The sequence below is a fragment of the Cannabis sativa genome, chromosome 4 (assembly GCF_029168945.1).
Source record: "Cannabis sativa cultivar Pink pepper isolate KNU-18-1 chromosome 4, ASM2916894v1, whole genome shotgun sequence".
Taxonomy (NCBI): Eukaryota; Viridiplantae; Streptophyta; class Magnoliopsida; order Rosales; family Cannabaceae; genus Cannabis; species Cannabis sativa.
The window spans coordinates 75150556-75171434 of record NC_083604.1 but is presented as its reverse complement, the minus strand read 5'-3'; the positions used below and the strand labels follow the sequence as shown (position 1 = coordinate 75171434).

The 20879-nt window shown below is 29.6% G+C and overlaps 3 protein-coding genes across 5 annotated transcripts; 2 read left to right on the top strand and 1 right to left on the bottom strand.

The window, feature by feature from the left end:
• Window positions 1–5963: 5963 nt before the first annotated feature.
• Window positions 5964–9608, bottom strand: LOC115712051 (uncharacterized). The gene is made up of 5 exons (XM_030640271.2): window positions 8883–9608; window positions 7928–8164; window positions 7300–7383; window positions 7075–7204; window positions 5964–6986 (listed from the first exon to the last, which is right to left on the bottom strand). The coding sequence occupies exons 1-5, from the start codon at window positions 9176–9178 to the stop codon at window positions 6162–6164; spliced, it is 1572 nt and encodes a 523-aa protein (XP_030496131.2). The 5' UTR covers window positions 9179–9608; the 3' UTR covers window positions 5964–6161.
• A 1148-nt stretch (window positions 9609–10756) lies between these two features.
• Window positions 10757–14429, top strand: LOC115719585 (uncharacterized). Of its 3 annotated transcripts, XR_004012189.2 has the most exons (7): window positions 10757–11144; window positions 11234–11339; window positions 11606–11890; window positions 12428–12459; window positions 12973–13079; window positions 13472–13565; window positions 13686–14429. XR_004012189.2 is itself a non-coding variant. In XM_061114506.1 (6 exons), the coding sequence occupies exons 2-5, from the start codon at window positions 11818–11820 to the stop codon at window positions 13534–13536; spliced, it is 303 nt and encodes a 100-aa protein (XP_060970489.1). In that variant the 5' UTR covers window positions 10759–11144; window positions 11234–11817; the 3' UTR covers window positions 13537–13565; window positions 13686–14429. The 3 variants fall into 3 exon arrangements, 2 of the variants coding, with proteins under 2 accessions (XP_060970489.1, XP_060970490.1); XM_061114506.1 differs by having other exon boundaries at window positions 10759–11144; window positions 11234–11890; window positions 13446–13565; XM_061114507.1 differs by having other exon boundaries at window positions 10759–11339; window positions 13446–13565.
• A 3349-nt stretch (window positions 14430–17778) lies between these two features.
• Window positions 17779–20567, top strand: LOC115712162 (GDSL esterase/lipase At2g23540). Its single transcript, XM_030640409.2, has 5 exons — window positions 17779–18151; window positions 18252–18382; window positions 18489–18737; window positions 19515–19770; window positions 20269–20567. The coding sequence occupies exons 1-5, from the start codon at window positions 17887–17889 to the stop codon at window positions 20490–20492; spliced, it is 1125 nt and encodes a 374-aa protein (XP_030496269.1). The 5' UTR covers window positions 17779–17886; the 3' UTR covers window positions 20493–20567.
• Window positions 20568–20879: the final 312 nt, after the last annotated feature.

The following is a 20879-nucleotide window of genomic DNA, read 5'->3' as shown; positions in this document are numbered from 1 at the left end:
TTAAAATAAAATACTAATTTTTAAAGTTATGCCTTCCTTTGTTCAATGTATTCCTTTAGGTATTTTACCCAAAATTAAGACTAATAAGCATTCTTGGTTACTCCCAGCTTCTCTATATGTGTCTTTAGTGATTTTCAAATTTTCTTAAATTGATCAATATTGTTATGAAGCACCAGTAACATTACTATAAGATACATTAATAAATATTAGATACTAGAGATATTTGTAAAAAAATCTTATAATATTTACAGTTGTTACATATATATGATTCTAATAAAAAACAGTAGTAGCAAAATATCTTATCTAATAATTTGTTACAGTCGTACCTTTAAGTGTTAACCAGGGCATACTCAAGCAATTTGGGAAAATATTAAAATTGGGTCTTTAGTTAAAAAAAAAAAAAAAAAAAAAATTATCAATTAATACTTCATAAATTCAATATTTAAAAAAAAAAAATACTTCATAAATTCTCAAATAAGCAAAATGTTTAGAATTATGTGTATTGCAACCACAAGTATTTTATCATTTTTTTAAATGCTAAGTTTATATTTATTCTCATGAAAATTTATTATGTATACTATACATTATATAAAAGATATTTATTATATTATATATATAAATAGACGATAGAAAAGAGGGTATTTTAACATTAGGGTCCTTATATAATAGCCCAAGTTATTACTATATGTTTTGAATTTTTGATCGATGCTGGTGTCAATTCAGAAACACACGTAACGACATATTATTGGATCGTACAATAATTAAGTATTATTTATCTTATTTTTTATATTAAAATATACAAATTAATTTGAATAGAAATACATTAATTAAATAAATAAAATCTCTTTTCTTAGAAAAAAACATATAAGTTTTTATTTATTTAATATGTGGTCTAATGATATGTTGTCACGTAGCTTTGAGTTGGTACTTAACGGGTTTAGTTGATATTTAAATATACGGCTGCAATAAAATTATAAAATAATATACTTTTGTAATTATTTTTTTTTTTCATTAAAGTCATAGTAACAACGGTAAATATTAAACAAATTTCATGCATAATATTTTTTTTCAGCATTTCTCTAAATTGACCACAAAATTAAAAAAACTATTAAATTTCTCTTACTTGCCATTTTTATATATTTATACCATTGACCACTCAACTTATATTTTGATCCTTCTTTTGCAAATGGAGATTATTATTATTATTATACTTAAAATTACTCAGTAGAAAGAATAAGCCGAAAAGGTGAAAACAATTGTATTTGATAAGATCTCGTAAATATATATATATATAATGTGTGTATAATATTTATTTGTATTGATTTTGATAATAGTATCTTTTTGGGCCCCAAAATCCACTTAGACTAAATGCAACATTTACTAATATTTATAAATATAGCAGTTTTTTCCTACATAATCAGTTAATCACCACATAAACATTGAAAACAAATTAATACACAATCAATATGAGAAGAAGAATGTTTTATTTCTTTTCTTAATTCTAGATAAATATTGAAGATTCATTTTGTGTGTATACTTATTTTAACATAAAGAATGAAGTTGATGTATAACAATATTTAGTGGTAGTAGGTACAAATTAATTTTATTTATTTATTTATTTATATATAAAATAAATAAAAAATAAAAAGCCTTACAGTTGGAAAGATAGTTATCTTTTTAAGTTGCACTACAATTCACAATTATAATTTATATTTTATTTATTTTCCATTGATGGGATATTGTCAGAATATTGGCTTCATTTAGGGGTAACATATTTCTGAGATAATAATTATTATTAATATTATCATTGGTGTTTATTTTTTACACATGTGTAACTTTTTGAATAATACAAGTATAGTTTGTTGAAATATGATACAATATTTGTTTAATGTATAATTAAAAATAAGTTTTTTTTTCTTATATAAATTATATATATGGAGAGTTTGGCCTTAAGTGGGTACAAAAACAAAAAAAACACACACTATAAGATACAATGCCTTTGGATTCCCTCTTATTGTAGACAATAGTTGGACAAGAAGCACAAAACCCTATATAACTTGGCTCAAAAGGAAAAGGTGAATTTGCCACCTTATGTTTATATAACATTTTATAATTATATCTAAATAAATATATATAATTCACTTTTCTAATATTTGGATGGACCAAATTTGACCAACTTTAAAGTAAAAAAGCTCCTTTTTCTTTTTGAAGAAAAAAAAATGATATGGACTATAGGGAGAGTGATAGAGAAAGAGAATGTATACATTTCAATGTTAAGTATGGTATAATATATGGTTTGATTAATGATAATTCTAATATTTGTTTTACTTTTAAAAATAATCAAATTGTGATGGTTCAAAGACTTTTTTCCCAAAACAATGCTTTCATCTACTTCAAATTAACTAGAAAATATTCCTCTATGATAAAGTAATTAAGTATGTTTCTTTATTTTAAGTTTGTGAAAATTTATACCAAAAATCAATAATATCAACTTGAAAAGTCAAGCTTTTTCTTTTTTGGGTAAATGGTGGGAAATCCCATTATAATTTTTTGATTTCAAAATGAATGGTAGAATGGTCGATGGTGTGTCCTTCTATTATGATATATATATTTAAAACTTAATTAAAAATTCAAGTTGATATAACAACTTAAATTAAAATTCATATTAAAAGAAAAAAAAAATATACATTTTCTCCATAAATATATAATTTTTGTTTTAATTAAGATTTTATGATAAGTTATAAGGTAATTAGTTTCATAATAATGTGAGAAATTCATTAAATGGCTTTTTAGATTTAGTATGTGACAGACAACATGTCCAGCACGTGCATTTAGGAGGTGGACTATAATGGTTAATCACGTTGAAGAGCCAGACTCCTATAATTGATATCCATAATTCATAAGTAGTCAACGAATTTTACTTTGACCAAAATACCCTTGGTCAAATCACAAGGGTTGACAAAATCAAAGGCTGTTACTAGGCTTTGATTATCATTATGGGTGAGTGAGTGACATTATCTTATAGCAGAAAGACCAAATTGCCCTTGATTGATTATAATGATATTCATGTCCATTATTTAGATACAATATGATGAGTTTTTTTTAAAAGAAAAGTACTACTCACAACTCACTAGTGAAACCAACTTTGTTAAAAGTGGAGTTGGGATTTTATTTCAAAGCAATGAGTGAAATATTATCTCTTTTTTTGGTACTCATTGCAATTTTTTTTTCTTTCTTTTATTTTTGTATAATCAAAATAAAATATTACATTTTTTTTTGTAGAGAATAAAATAAAAAATTACTTGTTGGGTTCTTGATTAACTACCCTTTTCTTTTTGATACCATGTAAAATTATTTAGTACAAAATATTGTTCATTAGGTTAATATTTAGTGCCCTTAAGTTTTGACTTGTGATTTAAGAGAAAAAAATGTTTTTTTTTTTTTTTTTTTTTGAAAGGGATAAGAAGACAATATGTTAGTTCCAACCACATTTTCTATTTTTGTACCAAAAAAAGGATTTATTTTATTTTTTGATAGAGAATTTGGATTATTCTTGTTTGTTGAAGACTTCGTGATATGTATTCATGAATGAAAAATGTCAAAGAAAAAAGATAAAATAAAATAAAAGAAATCCATAAATTACTTAGATGTAGTTGTTTATAATATAATAGTATAATCCATCAAAATCACCATGAAAAATCTTAATTTATTTTATATATTTTGCAAGAAGAATTTTTCTAAGTTTGTTAATACTTTATTAAGTCATTTTAAATAAGTAGGAGAAAATTGCACCAACTTTTATATTTGGATGTTTTAAAATGTGAATACGAAAAATAAGATATCCAAAAGGACAAAGAAATAGATAGCAATGAAGAAAAGCATGAAGAGGTACACTTTGGTATTGAAGATATTGAATAAGGTGTGTACTTTGATATTTGTTAATTACAAGCTGGCACGGTGACAGAAAACTATAGGGGTTACAAAAAATTAATACATATATATAAATAGTATAATGAGAATAAAATGGAATAAAATTTAAAGATGTATTTGGTTGGAAGGAATAAAAGGGGAGTGTCACCTGTGGCCGATGGTTGTATTAATTAGGAGGACATGGTCATTAACAGTTGAGAATTAGCTCACAAAATTAGTCAATAGCGAAATGCAACTTCATTTTTTAGCATTCTATTAAGTTAGTTGGTCTCCGATTCCAATTCAACTATTACAACTGTCAAAGCCTATAAATAGACATAACAGCTCTACACAGAGATATCTCAACACCAAGATTAGTCTCTCTCTCTCTCTCTCTCTCTCTCTCTCTCTCTCTCTCTCTCTCTCTCTCTCTCTCTCTCTCTCTCTCTCTCTCTCTCTCTCTCTCTCTCTCTCTCTCTCAAATTGTAATTTCTGTTTTAGAACTAGTGTGAGCGAAGGAGGGTTGTACGGTCCCTTGTGTATCTGATAAGGGTACTCCAAGTGAGGCTACTGTAATTGATGTGATACACCATTGATGAGTGTAATAAAGTTTCAAGAACTTTGGTTGTAATGTGCTGATAATCAATAAAAAATTAATTCTTGCGGCCATTAAATTTTGAGATAAGTTCCTCTGTTTTTATTCATTTTCTAGTTTAAGGTCTTAAATTCTGGTTAACATTTGAAATTGTGAATCTTATGAGTTGCTATTAACCTTAATAGCTAGTTTAATGTGAATTCAATTCACATTATTAACGATAATGTTTAATTTAACTTTTTGTTGTTATTAAAGTTATTTCCACTGTTATCGTCGTTGGCCATCTTTTCATTGTTAAAGTCACCTTTATTGTTGCCACTGACCTTGGGAGCCTTGGCTTTGCTTTTGGTTTGGTTGAGGCATTTGGCATTTCGCTTACCCTCTCCCAACTTGAAAAACTCGTCTGCCTTGTCTAGGAAGTCTCACATAGAGGGGTTGGTTTCCTCCTTGTGTCCTTTTATAAATGACTTCCCACTGCGATGCCTCCATGACTGCGGCCCATTTGTCGTCATCACTCAGGTTCTTGACCTTGGTGGCTTCACGCATGAAGTCCTGAATATATTCCTTGAGTGACTAGTCTAACATTTGCTTGGTGGCGACTAAATCACCCAGTTCTATAAGTATCTGAAAGGCAGAGGAGAATTGGGTATAGAATAGTCCCTCAAACTCATCCTAGGAGGTGATCCTCCCTGGGGTAACTTAGTGAACCATTTTTGTGCCGTGTTTGTTAGGGTCGCGGGGAAGATGCAACACCTAAGGCATTCCTTATCCCCTGAAAATCTATCTGGATCTTAAAGTTCTTGACATAGTTGAGAGGATCTTCCTTACCTATATACATCTAGATAAAATTAAGTACTAGAATGAGACTATGAATAAAAATAGAATGAATGAAATTTAAATGCATATGAAAAATTGATAAACCGATAATTTTTTTTTTATCTTAATGATATTTTCTTTCATTTTCAATTTCAAATGGTGTAGACATTCCACTAAAATAGAGGAAAAATTATTTTAATACTTTAAAATGTAATCAAACAAAATAATAAAATAAAAATTGATTCTTTTTCATTTCATTTCATTACTTCCAACCAAACACAACCTTACATGCATAAAATACATAAAAAAAAATAAATAGTCATTAATATACTAAATTGGTGAAGAAGTTCTAATTCTTCAAAAAAAAAACTAAATAATTCATTTTCATTCAATTCAATTATTACCCCAACTAAAGGCATAAAATATGACATATTTCAATTATATTATCAAGTGGGCTAAATTCAAGATATTATAAAAACTTCGTATAATTTTGTTAATAAAATATAACCCATAATTCATATTCATATCAATTTGAAAATGGTACACAGAAAAAAGCTAAATCCAAGTAAGTTGGCTTGTTTTAAATATATATACTCTAAAAGTGAAACCAGTCTTCCTAGCTCAAATGAACAAAAAGACAATATCAATAAAAGTTTCAATATCATTAAACTTCACCATTACTTTCACCATAAAGAGGACATATGAGACAAAATTCAGCATTTAGAAACCACTCTCAAAATTACAAAATGGGGTTTCTTTCAAACATTAGACAACATGTCACTCACACTAACCAGAAATCTATATTCAGTTTGAACTGTGCCTAGCCTTCAATCTATAATGATCAACATGAGATGCCATTATCCATCCGACGTCGCTGCCTCAGCCTTCCAGCTATACTGTCTGGGCTTGGTTCAACAGCTACAGCACGCTTAGCCTTAAGTTTTCGACTTGTCTCCAGTGGAGCATTGCTATCACCAGCTTGTTTGATGATATCAGATGGTAGAGAAATGCCTTCTACAGTCTGCATGACATTTGCTTTTTTCTCATCATCACAATCACAGCTTTTCTCCTGCCTCCGCTTTAATCTTCCAGCAATACTGTCCGAGTTAATTCTAGTGAAAGGAGAAATCTCCTTCGCCAATGGAGTCCTCACCAGCAGTGTTTTCTCGGGATCATCATGTTTATCACAAGTGAATTCAACATCATTTTCTTGATCAACTTCCTTTTCCAATGATATTTTTTCTAGAGTCATAACTTTCTCCTCTGCCACAGCCAAGTCCTGGGCAGGCTCCTCCTTCTGTAGTTTAGAGCTACTTTTCAAAGCAGTGTCACTACAGACCTCTCTTTTGATTGGATATTGATGGTTTGAACATCCAATCTGGTCCGCGACCTCCAGAGAACTCACACTGTCTGAGGCCATGTCCAAATTCGAAAAGGGCAATGATCGTTTCACAGAAAACTCATCAGTACTTTTATCATTGAATTGTTTTGAAGACACTAGTTGATCACTGTTAACTTCATTTGGGACTTCATTCATGTCTGAGAAGGGTAGTGACCTTTTTGCGGGAACTTCAGTGGTAGCACCTTCATTGTTTCCTAGGTTTGTCTCTACACGACAGGTTTGAATGAGGTAGTGTGCAACTGATTTGTAGCCCAATTGTGATATCTGAAAAGTTGATCAAATAAACTTAGTATCATTTGACACCAGAAGACACAAAAGAAAGAAGACAACAAAGGCATATTTGAACATTAACCTTCCTGTAGAGAGTGCCCGTTGGAGGCCACCCCTTTGCCTGCCGGCACAAACTGCAGTTGCAAATCCCACGACAAACTGGACAAACCCAATCTGGGTTCTCTTTAGCTTCAAGTACATGCTCCCCATATCTTTACATTAAAAAAAAAAGATGTTATATAAAACACCGCTAAAGCAGTATGACACTGTTATTTATGACTAGTTGTTAGAAAATACAGTACTATACCTCATGTACAAACAATCGCCGCAGAACTGTCCTTGTACCTTGTTGCATTCGCTGCAATGAGTACGGTGACCAAGAGTTTTCTGCCTGAAAGATACAGTGCAAACTCAGCATAATTTAAAGCCAAACCAGAATAATGAATCCATATAGAATTCTTTTAAGAAAGAATTGCAAACTTAATTGATCAAATACATGGCACCAGGCAGGAAGTATGGGCATTACTGAGACAAAACTAAACTTCTTTATCTCTTAATCATAAAGTAACATCATAGTTTCATAAATGATTAGTGAGTAGCTTTTAGATTTCTTTAAACAACAATATACCCATAAGAGCATAGTCATGAGAAGGAGTCCAGGCATAGTTCTCTTATAGAATTCTCTATTCACTAGTTCTCAATGCATTATGATTCTATTCTATAGCTTCTTTTCAAAGATCTTATTAGTTCATTTCTTTTTCTCTATCCTATTAGGCATGTCCTCACACTTGCATGGTCATGAAAAGGATTTCATAAGTGGCATTATTCCCTCTTTACTTTGTATTGGTAACTAAAATATTTCCTGCAAAGGAAACCAATTTTTTATACACATATTTAAGATTCAGATTCAGATCTCAACCAGACAACAATCTGACCTGCATTGATGGCAAGTTTTTCCATTAAATTGATCATAGATTCTCTTTCCATCCTTCCCACAACCATCCACAAAAAGTGTCCAGCTCTTCTCTGTGTGACCCAAAAGCTTTTCATGCTCTTCAGTATAAATCTCAGGCCGAAAACCCTTCTCTGTCAAGATACATCCATCTTCCAATGCCTTGTCCTTCTTGGTTAAATCCAACTCTGAGTAATTCACTGGCGTAGTACTCTTCAACCTAAACCCATCAACAAAAAATTTACAAAATAAAAACTTACTTTCTACAGAACAAATCAACCTGAACCAGACTAAAAATACAAACTTGGGGATCATGATTCATGCTACTGGTCCAAATAATAGTTTTACTAATAAATTTAAGATTTGTGATTAAAACTCAATCCCCATTCATGAATAATCAACCTGAACCACACTAAAAATACAATCTTGAACCATGATTCATGCTCCTGGTCCATAATAAAAATAAAACATCTAAGGTTTATGATGAAACTCTATCCACATCCATGCAAATCAACCTAAACCGGACTAAACACACAAAGTTGGAGAAAACTCATCAAGATTTATTAGGAAAAAACCCTCAAAACTTATCACCTTCCATTTTTTGACAATGAAAAACAAAAACATAGTAATAATAATACATCTAAGATTTGTGATGAAACTCAATCCCCATTCATGAATAATCAACCTGAACAAGACTAAAAATACAACCTTGGATCATGATTCATGCTCCTGGTCCATATTAATAAAAATAAAATAATAAAAGAACGTCTAAGATTTGTGACGAAACTCAATCCCCATTCATGCAAATCAACCTAAACCAGACTAAAGCACAAACTTGGAGAAACCCCATCAAGATTTATTAGGAAAAACCCTCAAAACCTATCAACTTCCACTTTTTGACCAAGACAAATAAACACATTATTAAAGAAAAGAAGTACCTGGAAGAGCGCCTACTAGGTCCAGAAGGTCGCGAAGGGGGAGTGGCAGGAGAGCTTTTGAGACGGGAATGGTTTTTAGGAGCACGAGTTTGATGAATGTTGGAGTTGACTTTGAGAGAGAGGTCAAATATGCCAAGCTTTTGCATCTTCTGAAGGTTTTGTTTGATTCTTTCTTCTCTGGTCTGCTCGTAGTCTGAAATGGTATCATTTTTCTGGGTTTGAGAGTGTTCATAGTTAGAACGGGGAGGAACATTGAGTGGGGTTTGAGGGCTTAGACGAGACATTTGAGAAAGCATTCTCTCAAGTCTCAAACTTTTTGTTGTCTTCTCAAGTTTCTTTCTACTCTGTGGTGGTTTGACTGTCCAACTCCAACGGTCGAATTTTGAGGATGAAGCAAATGGTGGGTTTATTGTAATGTAAACTACATAAGGGAAATCTTTTGTTAGTATGGAAGGGAGAGCTCAGTGGCAAAATGAGCTGTACTGTTTAAATGAAAGAAAAAAAAAACCAATAATTATGTGGAAACAATTTTTTAATATTTAACTTCAATTGTTGCTAGACCGCAACATGGTGCTTGGCGCTGGGTTAGTAAGTACGGCTAATTTGGATTTTTTTTTTGGATGTTTTGTGCGGCGAGGCGAGACGGTATTTGTTTGGCGTTTGATATGGCAAAGCTCTAAGGTTACAAATGTATCATTATGCAAAGTAACTTTAGGATAGTGATCAATTTTCTTTTGTTGAGTGATTGAGAATTATTATTCATTTTGTTATAGGCTTTCCATTTTATTTTGTTGGTTGTGTATTTTTATGTTTTCTTAAAATCTTGTAATTTTGCTATTCATAAATGTGATTAGTGGACTTTTACTGGTAGATAGTTCGAATGTATTATCTATTCCAGAATATATATTTTGTAATGACTGTGAGGTCAAATTTATGTTTCAATAAATATTTTTAATTTTAAAAAAAAAAACTAAAACTATTTTATTAAAGCAAAGGTTAATATTTTTTTTTATGTTTCAATTACATAGTATGTAATCTATAGTTAATGAGCTTGTTAAGCTAGATTTTCATTAACAATAAATAAAGTTTTGTAAATAAAAAATAAATACTTATAATTAATAAATAAATATATGTAAAATACATAGTTTTTTACGTAGTTTTATAATTAAATTTATATACTTCACGAGTCAATATTATTTTTGAATATTTTTTGAAAAAATATTTTGTGTTATCCCAAATCTTGTTTGGATGACGTGTCATGTTTCTTTAAGTGACACGTACCGTGACATTAATATTTGGACGAAGGAAAGATCCTTACAGAATCTCCACCGAAGGCATATGCTCAGTCTGATGTAATAACAGACGAGCAATGTAAAGCTCACTGCACAGACGGAACGTAGGTTAACCTGGTTGGAGAGAAGAGGTCAAAAACTCGTATGATCTGACAAAGGGAAAAATACGTGACAGAATGCATCAAAGATAGTTTCCTATTTTAAATGTAATCAAATCATAATATAAAAGAATTTCCATATACATTTCTCATGATTTAAGAAAGTCATTTATTCCCTATTTTCGTGGCTTGATAGCTTTTGAGAAACTAATTTTTATATTGTAAACCTCTTCTATAAATAGTGGAGCGATTTCATTGTGAAAGAATCTGAAATCATTTGTTTGAGAGAGTTATTACGCTGTTCATTTTTTTTGTAAAGCACATATAAAATCTTTCCGAGTAGCTAAGAAAATCACATATAAAATAGAAGGTTGGGAGATCTTCATATTTAAATTATATCGTGCAGAACAAACCATCTTTCCTTTCCAACTTCATTTTCCGCTTTAAAGGTTGATCAACTCGAACTGAAACCTGAACACGAAGATAGTCTCCCCACACTCATATAAAATTCTTTAGGTCTTTTCCGATAAAAGGTTCCTATATAGTTCGCAATATCTTGAACTACTTTTTTTTTTTTATATATCTTTATATATTAAAAGTGCCTATCTAACGGCAATTCTTGGTTTAACGGACGATTTTTTTTAACTCTGTTAGTTTTAACGGAGAGACTCACTCTTCCGTTAACTATTGCAATTCACCCAAAACCTACTTTGCGATTTCATCTCCATTATTTGCGATTTCCAAAAAAAAAAAAAAATCCATTTTCGACGAGATTCTTCTTTCTTCTACGCATAGCAAATTCTATTTCTAACCCTAAAATTGATACTCCCGACTCTCTATTTGCCGCACTCTATTCAAATTTCGTGTCTTAGGTAAGTTTGCATCAATGACATCTAGGTGTGAGACTCCAATCCTATCTTTCGTTTCATGAGGTTTAATTCAATCTTCAAATTGATTCTAGGAATATAACAGGCTGAAAGAGAGGAGAGGAAAAGGGCTGCTCTTTTAATAGATCATTTGGGAAAATCAGAAACGTAAGAAGATTGAGGCAAGTGAATAATAAATATGTAAGTATTTATCTATAATGGATTAATCTAATATTTATCTTCTCTTAACCTAAAATCGAGCTACTTTTTCTACCTCTGAATCTTCTTTTTGCCCATACCATATTTATCATTTTTTTTGTACTCTGTTTTTTCATATCTAATTTTCCTTTGGTTCAACACAACTCTTTGATTCCAGTCAAATTAAAAAAAAAAAATCTCCTCAAATAAATGCATAATAGCCCCACAAATAGACTCCTAAAGTATAATATGGCATTTTTCTGACACAGTCACGCCAGAATTTCTGATGTTATCGAGCTTTCCGATCAATTCTCTGATGACAAAGCTGTCGTTTGAGATGTTCGATAACTATAAGACTATCTCGGAGGGTGTTGCGGCGGCCGCTAAGCTCGGCGGCGGTGGGAATAAGAGAGTTGTGGTGTATATGAAATTTGGTGTTTATAACGAACGTGTGGAAATTGGGTAAGATGTGAAGAATTTAATGGTTATTTTGGATGGTATGGCTGCTACTGTCCTTATTGGGAATCGAAATCGGGTTGATGGTGCCACTTTTGGTGAGTATAATCTATGCTTATAAATATATATGTTACACACTATTGATTTATTGTTACACTATATTAATCTACATATTATATTATATTGATTTATTGTATAAGCCTAGGTATTTAGTTGTTTGATAAATGAAATAAAATAAAAATTGGGATTTTATTTTTCCTTTTTATGTTGGTAATCTCATAGAATTAGTGCCCATTAATGGAGGTAGGTATGTTACGACCCTTCTTTTCATTTTGTTCATTTCAAATTTCACTTTGACTGAGAAAAGAGTACTTTTTATGCTAATCAAGATCAGTAAATTGGTATAACTGTTCTTTTTTTCTTTCATTAACTATTGCAAATTTGTCATTTTTGTTCAAAATCTTTGGAGCTCACGTAACGAGTATATTAATCTGGTAAATTTTAGGCACTTTTGTATGTTACTATAGAAATATTCATTCTTTTGTGATTTATGTGCATTTGGGTTATAGGACTTGTTTGAAAACAAAGTATAGTAATATTGATGTTAATTTTGTTTTGTACTTAATTTTATGCAGGGAATAATTACTGGCAAAAGATTTTTTATTTGGTGAGTTTTCTATCTTAATTTTCTTTTTTCTTGTCTCTGTCACATTTGATGTAATTGTGTGTATTTGGTTTTCGGTTGTTTCATACATATATATTAGAAATGGTAGTAATAGTACTTGTTTGATTTGGAGTCAAATTTGAATTGAAGGGGTTCAGTTATAATCTGGATTTTATTTTGCAAACTTGATGTGTTATGAAAAAGAAAAGAAAGAACAGAAATCATATTTCTTGTAGCTTCTGTAACTGTGTTAAGTGGTAGAGATTCATGGGTATGAACCCATCAATTTTACCAATATATATATATGTGTGTGTGGAAGAGAAGCAGTGAGATTATGCTATGTGTGATTGTTTTTTTAGCAATGCTATATGTAACTGTTGAAAGAGTAGTGTGTGTGATATGCTATTGGTTCAACCATATTTATAGTCAGTAAGCTTTTCTATGATTAGTAGTGTTTTAACTAACTAGGTGGATGTTACGGAGTTTTTATTTTTTTATTTCTGTTACTTTTAACAGAGACGTCTTTCCCCCGTTTCTAAAGCATCAACAACTAAATTAGAAGTTTTTGCCCAATTAGGACAGAATGCCAAGAAGATGTACCGAAGACCCATTTTAAGCTCGAGGTATGCATTTTAATCTCAGATAGACTTTATATTTAATCTCAGCTGAATTTGATGATTGAGTTTTATATACTTTCTTAATCATCTCTTAACCCGAATAGGATTTTGGTAATTGATTAATACTGTATTTAGTGTAATTAAATTGATAAAAAAGCGAAGACATGTGTGTTATATTATACTTAACAGCTACCAAGCACCCATAATAGAATTTTGATAATTGGGTAAATATTGTGTTTGGTGCAATTAACTTGATAAAAATAAATCACATTCTTAATCATTTGGGATTTAGGATACTAAAAAGTTCTGAGAGTGTTTTAATATCAAAAAGTATGGAATTTTATTGATTTGTTGCAACTGTGGTTTATGCAGTGTTGTTTTAATACCTACTTATACAGGCAGGGAAAACTCTAAGCCAAAGAAGATGGAATGTTGCTTTCTGAAGATGGTCATCTCGATATAGCCGAAGCTCTTAGAAGGATCCAAAGAGGGGTACCTTTTTTTTTCCTGAACCAGCTTGTACTTTGATTAATTAACAATAGGTGTAGTCATCTTGTTGTGTCTTAAGAATCGGTACAATACTAAATTGTTTAACATGACTTTCTATGCCAGGGCGTTCGTCCTTCGATTAAAGGAGTAGTATGAGAATTCTTGTTAGGTTGTTATGATCCAAATAACACTTTTGAAGAGCGAAATATCCTTAGACAGTGTCGGAGATAAAGTATTTGTTTAACTTAAATTTGATCTTAAAATATGCTCCAAACATTTGAAGGGGCTTCTTTGTTATGATCCAAGATAGTGTTCAAGTGGGGGGTTTGTATCTGATACTATGCTGCAATATTTTCGGGTGTAGAAAGAGATCAGTATGGTGTGATGTGGTTTGAAAAACTCTGCCTTGATGGGATCTAAAGATTACATTTTTCCTGTCCTTAATTAAAAATTTTGCTTTCATATTCATTTTCATATACCAATGGGAGCAAACACCAGTATTTTTTTGTCCTCTTTTAAACTCACATCGTTCATTTTAGGGAGCAGTATGGCTCATGGAAAGCTGAATGCCAAAAAAATGGTTCCAGTTATTAGTAGTGGAAAGTATATCACCGCAACATTCAACACTGATGATGGTCGACCAATAGAAGATGCAAGCATCGATATTATGAGGGATAGTGAGGTTATGTTTACGTCTTTTATCAATTCAAACAAAAAAGTGATTTAATGGAATCTTTTATTGCATAAAATAGGTGTGTATGTGCTGCATAACTATGGTCATTCTGAACTCAAGTCAACTTGAATTACTACTTCAATTGTCTCAACAGAATTCTGTTTTCTAAAATCAATTAACATGTGTATTATTGATCTGATGTGATACTTTACTGTAACTTATGATTGATATTCTAATTTGGTCTTTGGAATTTGCCATTGTAGGATTAGATGTGGCTCAAACAGATTGAGCACTTGTCTTTTATTAGAACGAAGCTCATAAAGCCAAACTTTGGGATATTTTATCTGTTTATGCTTGGGGAGACAATAATATTGGGATATATTGAAATTAATGTACTTTCTATTACTAATAACAACTTTTAGATACTAACTATGTTTTACTTATTAAATACATTATAATCCACAATTCACTTTTATAAAACAAATTGTTTACCACTTTACTTACAGATAACAAAAAAAAAAATACCTCAAATAGAACTAACAATACGTGGCTCGGCACGTAACATTCATCTAGTATATATATATATATATAAAATAAAACCCACTTTCATCTCATGCAATAGCAAATTCAACTCGATCAAATGGGGATCCTTTCCTTGTTTGACTCGCTCAAAGATCAAAGGAAGGCGATCAAACGTCCATGGACTATCTTCTACCACCCTAGTAATATTAATGTCATGATAAAACTGAAATAAGAAATGGTTATGATTCAATTCTTTCACATACAGCGTGTGCCCTAGTTGCCACGAAGATGTCATTTTATGTTGCATAGTTTGGAGAATATTAAATGTCCGATTTGTGAGAAATCATCCAACCAAACACCATTCCTCATCAATAACAGATAGTTCTTTTCATATCGCAACACTACTTCCTCTTCGTCCTCCATGGCAAAACCCTTCTGACCTTTCCTCAATCCCTATAGTGCCTCGATCATTTAAAGCCATACGACAAAAATGAACAGTCTTAAACAGTAAACAAATAATCACATAGAACTCATGCAACAATACTCTCATAAAAGAAGACACATTAATATGACCTAGATAGGGTAATTTTGTTGTAGTCAAATAATTAATTGGTTGTATTCTGAAATCTCAAATAAATAATAATAATTTTTAATAAATTCTAAAAAATGTGAAGTTTGTACCTTAAAGTGTAATTATGAAAAGAGAAGTTATAATCAACCACTGATTTTTTTTAGAATAATTACATAAGACACCATCTTTCGTAAAAAAATTATATTTTTACGTTTAATGAATTATTTTTTTACATTTTTACGGTTATCCATAAAAACAACAAGAAAACTACATAAAAGTAATATGAAAATAACATCTAAATAACATTAAAACAACAACAAAAAATAACATACATATAACAAAAAATCAACAACAAATTAACATGAATACAACATAAAAAGACCGTATTTTCTGTAAATAAAATAAAAAAATTCGTAAAAATGTTTAAAATTCCTTAAAACCGTATTTTTATAATTTTTTTGTTGTTTTTGTGTATTTGTAAAATTATCCTTTTTTTTGTTGTTCTAAAATTCAACACATTGATTTGCCTAGCGAAAAAAGTACTTTAAATTAGTAAAATAAGTAATATTTTGATGAAGCTATTAAATTCAATGTTTTGTTTTATTTCCATTATATTTTGAGAACTATTTTACAAATACACAAAAATAATAAAAATACAGTTGTATTGAATTTTAAATATTTTTACGATTTTTATAATTTTATTTACAGAAAATACGATATTTTGATGTATTTTTAAATTGTACTCCTATTATTTTGTTGCTGAATTTTTGTTATTCTTATTATTATTTGGATGTTATTTTTCTATTACTTTTATATGTAATTTTTTTTTATATTTTTATATATGCAGTAAAAAAAATTAAAAATTTACAAAAAAAAAATATTTTATGTAATTATCTCTATATTTTGTTGGGAAAATTACATTTACAAACCATATTTTTATCTAATTTACAAAATTACTGTTGCTCATTTCACTTTACAAAAATAACGTGCAAGAATTTCAAATTTATAACACGGTATAAAATGGGAGTTAATACCTTCTCTTAATCTTCTTTGTATGTGTATTGTGTAAGGCTGTAAGCCATGTGCTTTATTTTAATTAATTTTCTTTTTTTATCTTTATCTCTTTTTACAATTTTTTTTTTTAAAATTCTAACTATATTAATAATTGTTTGAGATGAAAAGTTAAACCGTGGTGTCTAACTTTTCAAAATAATAATTTTTATATGTAAAATACATATATTTTTCAAAGAAAATGACAAAATTAAATGTAACTTATTAGCTTTTTTTTTTCTATTTGGTAAACAAAAAACAAATAATATACCAACTAATTTATTATTTATATATATATTCTAACTCTTTTTCTCTCTTCATAATAATTTTTTTTAACAAAAATACTTTGTTTAAATCTTTTAGTTACTATTTGGTTAAAATATTTTTTTTTATGATGAAAAAAATTCACATATTAAAATAATATATTCAAAAGTAAATTATGATAGTATTATTTTTGAGCCAAAATAATTACTGGTGTAATCAGAATTCTTAATTTTTTTTCATGAATATTTTTTTAAAAAAGATTATTGAGTGAGAGAAATGTATAATCCTTTTTTTTTAAAAAAAAAGCACAAAAAGGAAAAAAGTAAAAAAGACATCTAATGGTTTCTCAATTAAAAAAAATAAAAAAGGTAAACATTTAATGCATATGTTTCTAGGTTTTTTATTGTCAGGCACTAATAATTAAAGATAGGTATTTTTTGCTGATGTGGCACGTTAAAGATTGTTAATTGTGTGTGTAAGGTTATTATTGTAAATAATTTTCTAATTATGTATATTAGTGGAAAAATCCCTATTTTGTTGTGTGATATGTGATATATCTGTAAAGAAAGGCCTAAAACTGGACTCTTTACATGAGCTAAGCCCAATTTATTCATATTGAAGCCCAACAAACCATCTTAGTCGGCATCCTGTTCTAAGTCCAGCCCATTTCTATTCAAACAAACTCCACAGACCACAGCCAGCCACAATTAAACAATAAAAAATAAAATCAAATTCAAAACATATCTCTCACTTTATTATTTAGAAATACAAAGTTCGTAGGTGTTTAACTCCTACACCAAACTCCACACCTAAATCTCCATAGAACAGCCTTAAATTGTTTGGACAGCAACAACGTCACTTTGATACACTATACACAAGTTTCTATCTAGTATCCATTTTGTCATAAAAACACACAATACAAAATATAAGGGAACGTGGCTTCTACCATAAGCAACACCCAAAATTTCATTACACGTTTGAGAAAATCAAACCATTGTTGATGAACTACCCACATATCAATTGAAAACATTTGTCAAACACTACCCAATTTTCTTAATTAAACCTTTTAATTTATTTATTTTAGTTATTTCACTCATAGTCAAACCAAATGCAACTTAATATAAACAAGACCACAAGTTTTACCCAAGTGGTACTCTCTTTTAATGCATAAAGGCCAAGACACTATTCTTAACTATACTTATATATATTTATTGTAGCAAAGACAATCTAGTAGAGAAGAAATTATGGGCATGAAAACTAGCTCTTTGGTTTGTTGTTTTGTGCTGTTTATGAATTGGGTTTTTTTGGCTAAAGCTGGTAGTGATGATGATAGCAAAGGATTAGGAGCTTCATTTATTTTTGGAGATTCACTAGTTGATGCTGGAAATAATAATTATTTGCAAACTTTGTCTAAGGCAAATATTCCTCCTAATGGGATTGATTTCAAAGCTTCTGGAGGCAACCCCACTGGTCGATATACCAATGGGAGAACCATTGGTGATATAGTTGGTATATATATATAAATAACACAACACAATACAACAATATATATTTGATCTTTTAATCTTAAATGAAGCACTTTTAATTAGTTATGCCCTTTTTTTTTCAGGTGAAGAATTGGGACAATCACACTTTGCTGTCCCATATTTGGCACCAAACACAACTGGAAAAGCAATATTATATGGAGTGAATTATGCATCTGGTGGTGGGGGAATTTTGAATGCAACTGGAAGAATATTTGTGAGTTTTTATTAATAATTATTTGCTTCTTTTGAATTTTAAAACCTACTCTAATTTTCATGTGAGCTTAAAAATATGTTTATGTTTATGATAATTTTTTTTTCAGGTTAATAGATTAGGAATGGATATACAGATTGACTATTTCACCACAACAAGAAAACAGTTTGATAAACTATTGGGTCCAACTAAGGCAAAAGATTTCATAATGAAGAAGTCATTCTTTTCCATTACTGTTGGGTCAAATGATTTCTTGAATAATTATTTACTACCAGTACTCTCCATTGGAGCAAGAATTTCACAAAGCCCAGATTCTTTCATTGATGATATGATCACCCACTTAAGAGCCCAACTTACAGTAAGTAAATTGGTTTGCCAAAAAAATAACCTTTATTTTCTGGTGTGTAACAATTATAGAATATAAAGTGTGTACACTTCATCCTGTTTTAGTAGACTTTTTATTTGATTTAGTATTTAGGGGAGGTTTTTAATCTGTTTTTTTTTTTTTTTTATAAATGTATACATTGTAAATATTTAGGATCACCTATAAATTTTTAAATTTTTTTGAATAATTTACAGTATCAAAAATAAAATTCAAATATTTTATTACATTTATGATCCTAATTCATTCAAAATTTTCGGCATGATAGATGTATACTATTTATAATTTTTTGAAATCTTATTGGTGATTATAAATAACTAGAACGTAAAATTAAATTAAAAAAAAATTGGATACCGAAACAAATAGGCAAGATTGGCCTGAGGGTAGGCGAGTCAGACGTGCGTCTCTGGCGCTCGAACGTTCAGGACCCAAAATTGTAAAAAAAAATTATTAATATATATTATATTAAATAATAAGAAAATATAATAAATAATATTTGGTGTAGTGGTAAAAAGTCTTAAGAGGTGAAGGGTATTCTCAACTTTTATTTTGATAATAATTAAATTATATATAAGGCTCCAAAATTTAATTTTGCTTTTCACATACCTTAGAACCCGCCTTGTAAATAAGATATCTATCGAAACATCTATTTAGGGTGGACTACAAATTTTTTCACAACTATATTTGGTGCACGTTTCATTTTATTTTTCTCCTTTTAAAAACAAATTGTTATTGTTTGATTTGGTGATGCAGAGACTGTACAAGTTGGATGCTCGGAAATTTGTGGTGGGAAATGTTGGTCCAATAGGCTGCATACCTTACCAAAAGACCATAAATCAAATAAAGAAAGACCAATGTGTTGAATTGCCAAATAAATTGGCTATTCAATATAATGGGAGGTTAAAACAGTTGCTTACTGACTTAACAGAAACTCTACCAGGATCCACTTTTATCTATGCCAATGTTTATGATCTAGTTTTGGAGCTCATTACAAACTATGACAAATATGGTAAGTTACATTATTACCATTGAGATTGATCATATACTAATTAAGCCTTATTATAAAAGGAATATTTTCATAAACAAAAGACAAAAATATATATATATATATAAATATGGATTTACAATTTTTTTAATAATTTTACAAATTTAAAATTTCTTTTCACAAAAATAATAATTATTTTTATATTAATACTATATTATATTATGTTTCTTGCAACGTGAAAATCGGTAAAAAATGTAACTGAAAAATCTATAAAAGAAAAAATAATTTGAAAAAATGTAAAACAATAATACGAATTTAGGTATTTAGGTAAAAATCTTCAATAATATTCATTAATATATGTACTATTTACCTTAAACAAGACTGACCCACTTTCTATCTCCCAAAAGGGTATTCAAATTTCAAAAAAGTTGGTACATTAGGATTATACATGAGCTGTTTGTTGAATTGGAAAATGGTCAAAATTAAGGGTTTTTTTAATTATTTTTTGAAATTTTTATGTAGGGTTTTCAACAGCTAGTAGAGCTTGCTGTGGAAATGGGGGCCAATTTGCTGGAATAATTCCATGTGGACCTACTTCAAGTATGTGTTCAGATCGATCTAAGCATGTATTTTGGGATCCTTATCATCCTAGTGAGGCTGCTAATGTTATAATAGCCAAGAAATTACTTGATGGAGAAAAAAGATACATTTCTCCAATGAACCTAAGACAACTTAAAGATCTTTGATTAATTATGTTTTGTTATTTTTTTTTAAGGGATTTTCTTCTTGTAATAAAGCAAATATATGTTTGTTCTGTCAAATGAGGTTTTCTATTGTCTCTGATCTATTTGTTGAACTGTCACAAACACACCCAAAAAGAAAAGCTTCTTTTTTCTTACCTATAAGACATTTTGTTTTTATTCTTTTGTGTTTTACTATACATATGTTTTTTTTAGAACTAGCTAGTTTCTTAACTTACTTTGATTAATTAATGGAAGGTCTTTGTCTACAGTATTCTAGATATGTTATAACTAAGGTAGGTACTAAACTCATACAAGTAGCTAAGTTGGGTTGAAAAGGTTGTTCAACGAATTGGTTCATAAGGTAATAATAATAAATATGACCATATAATT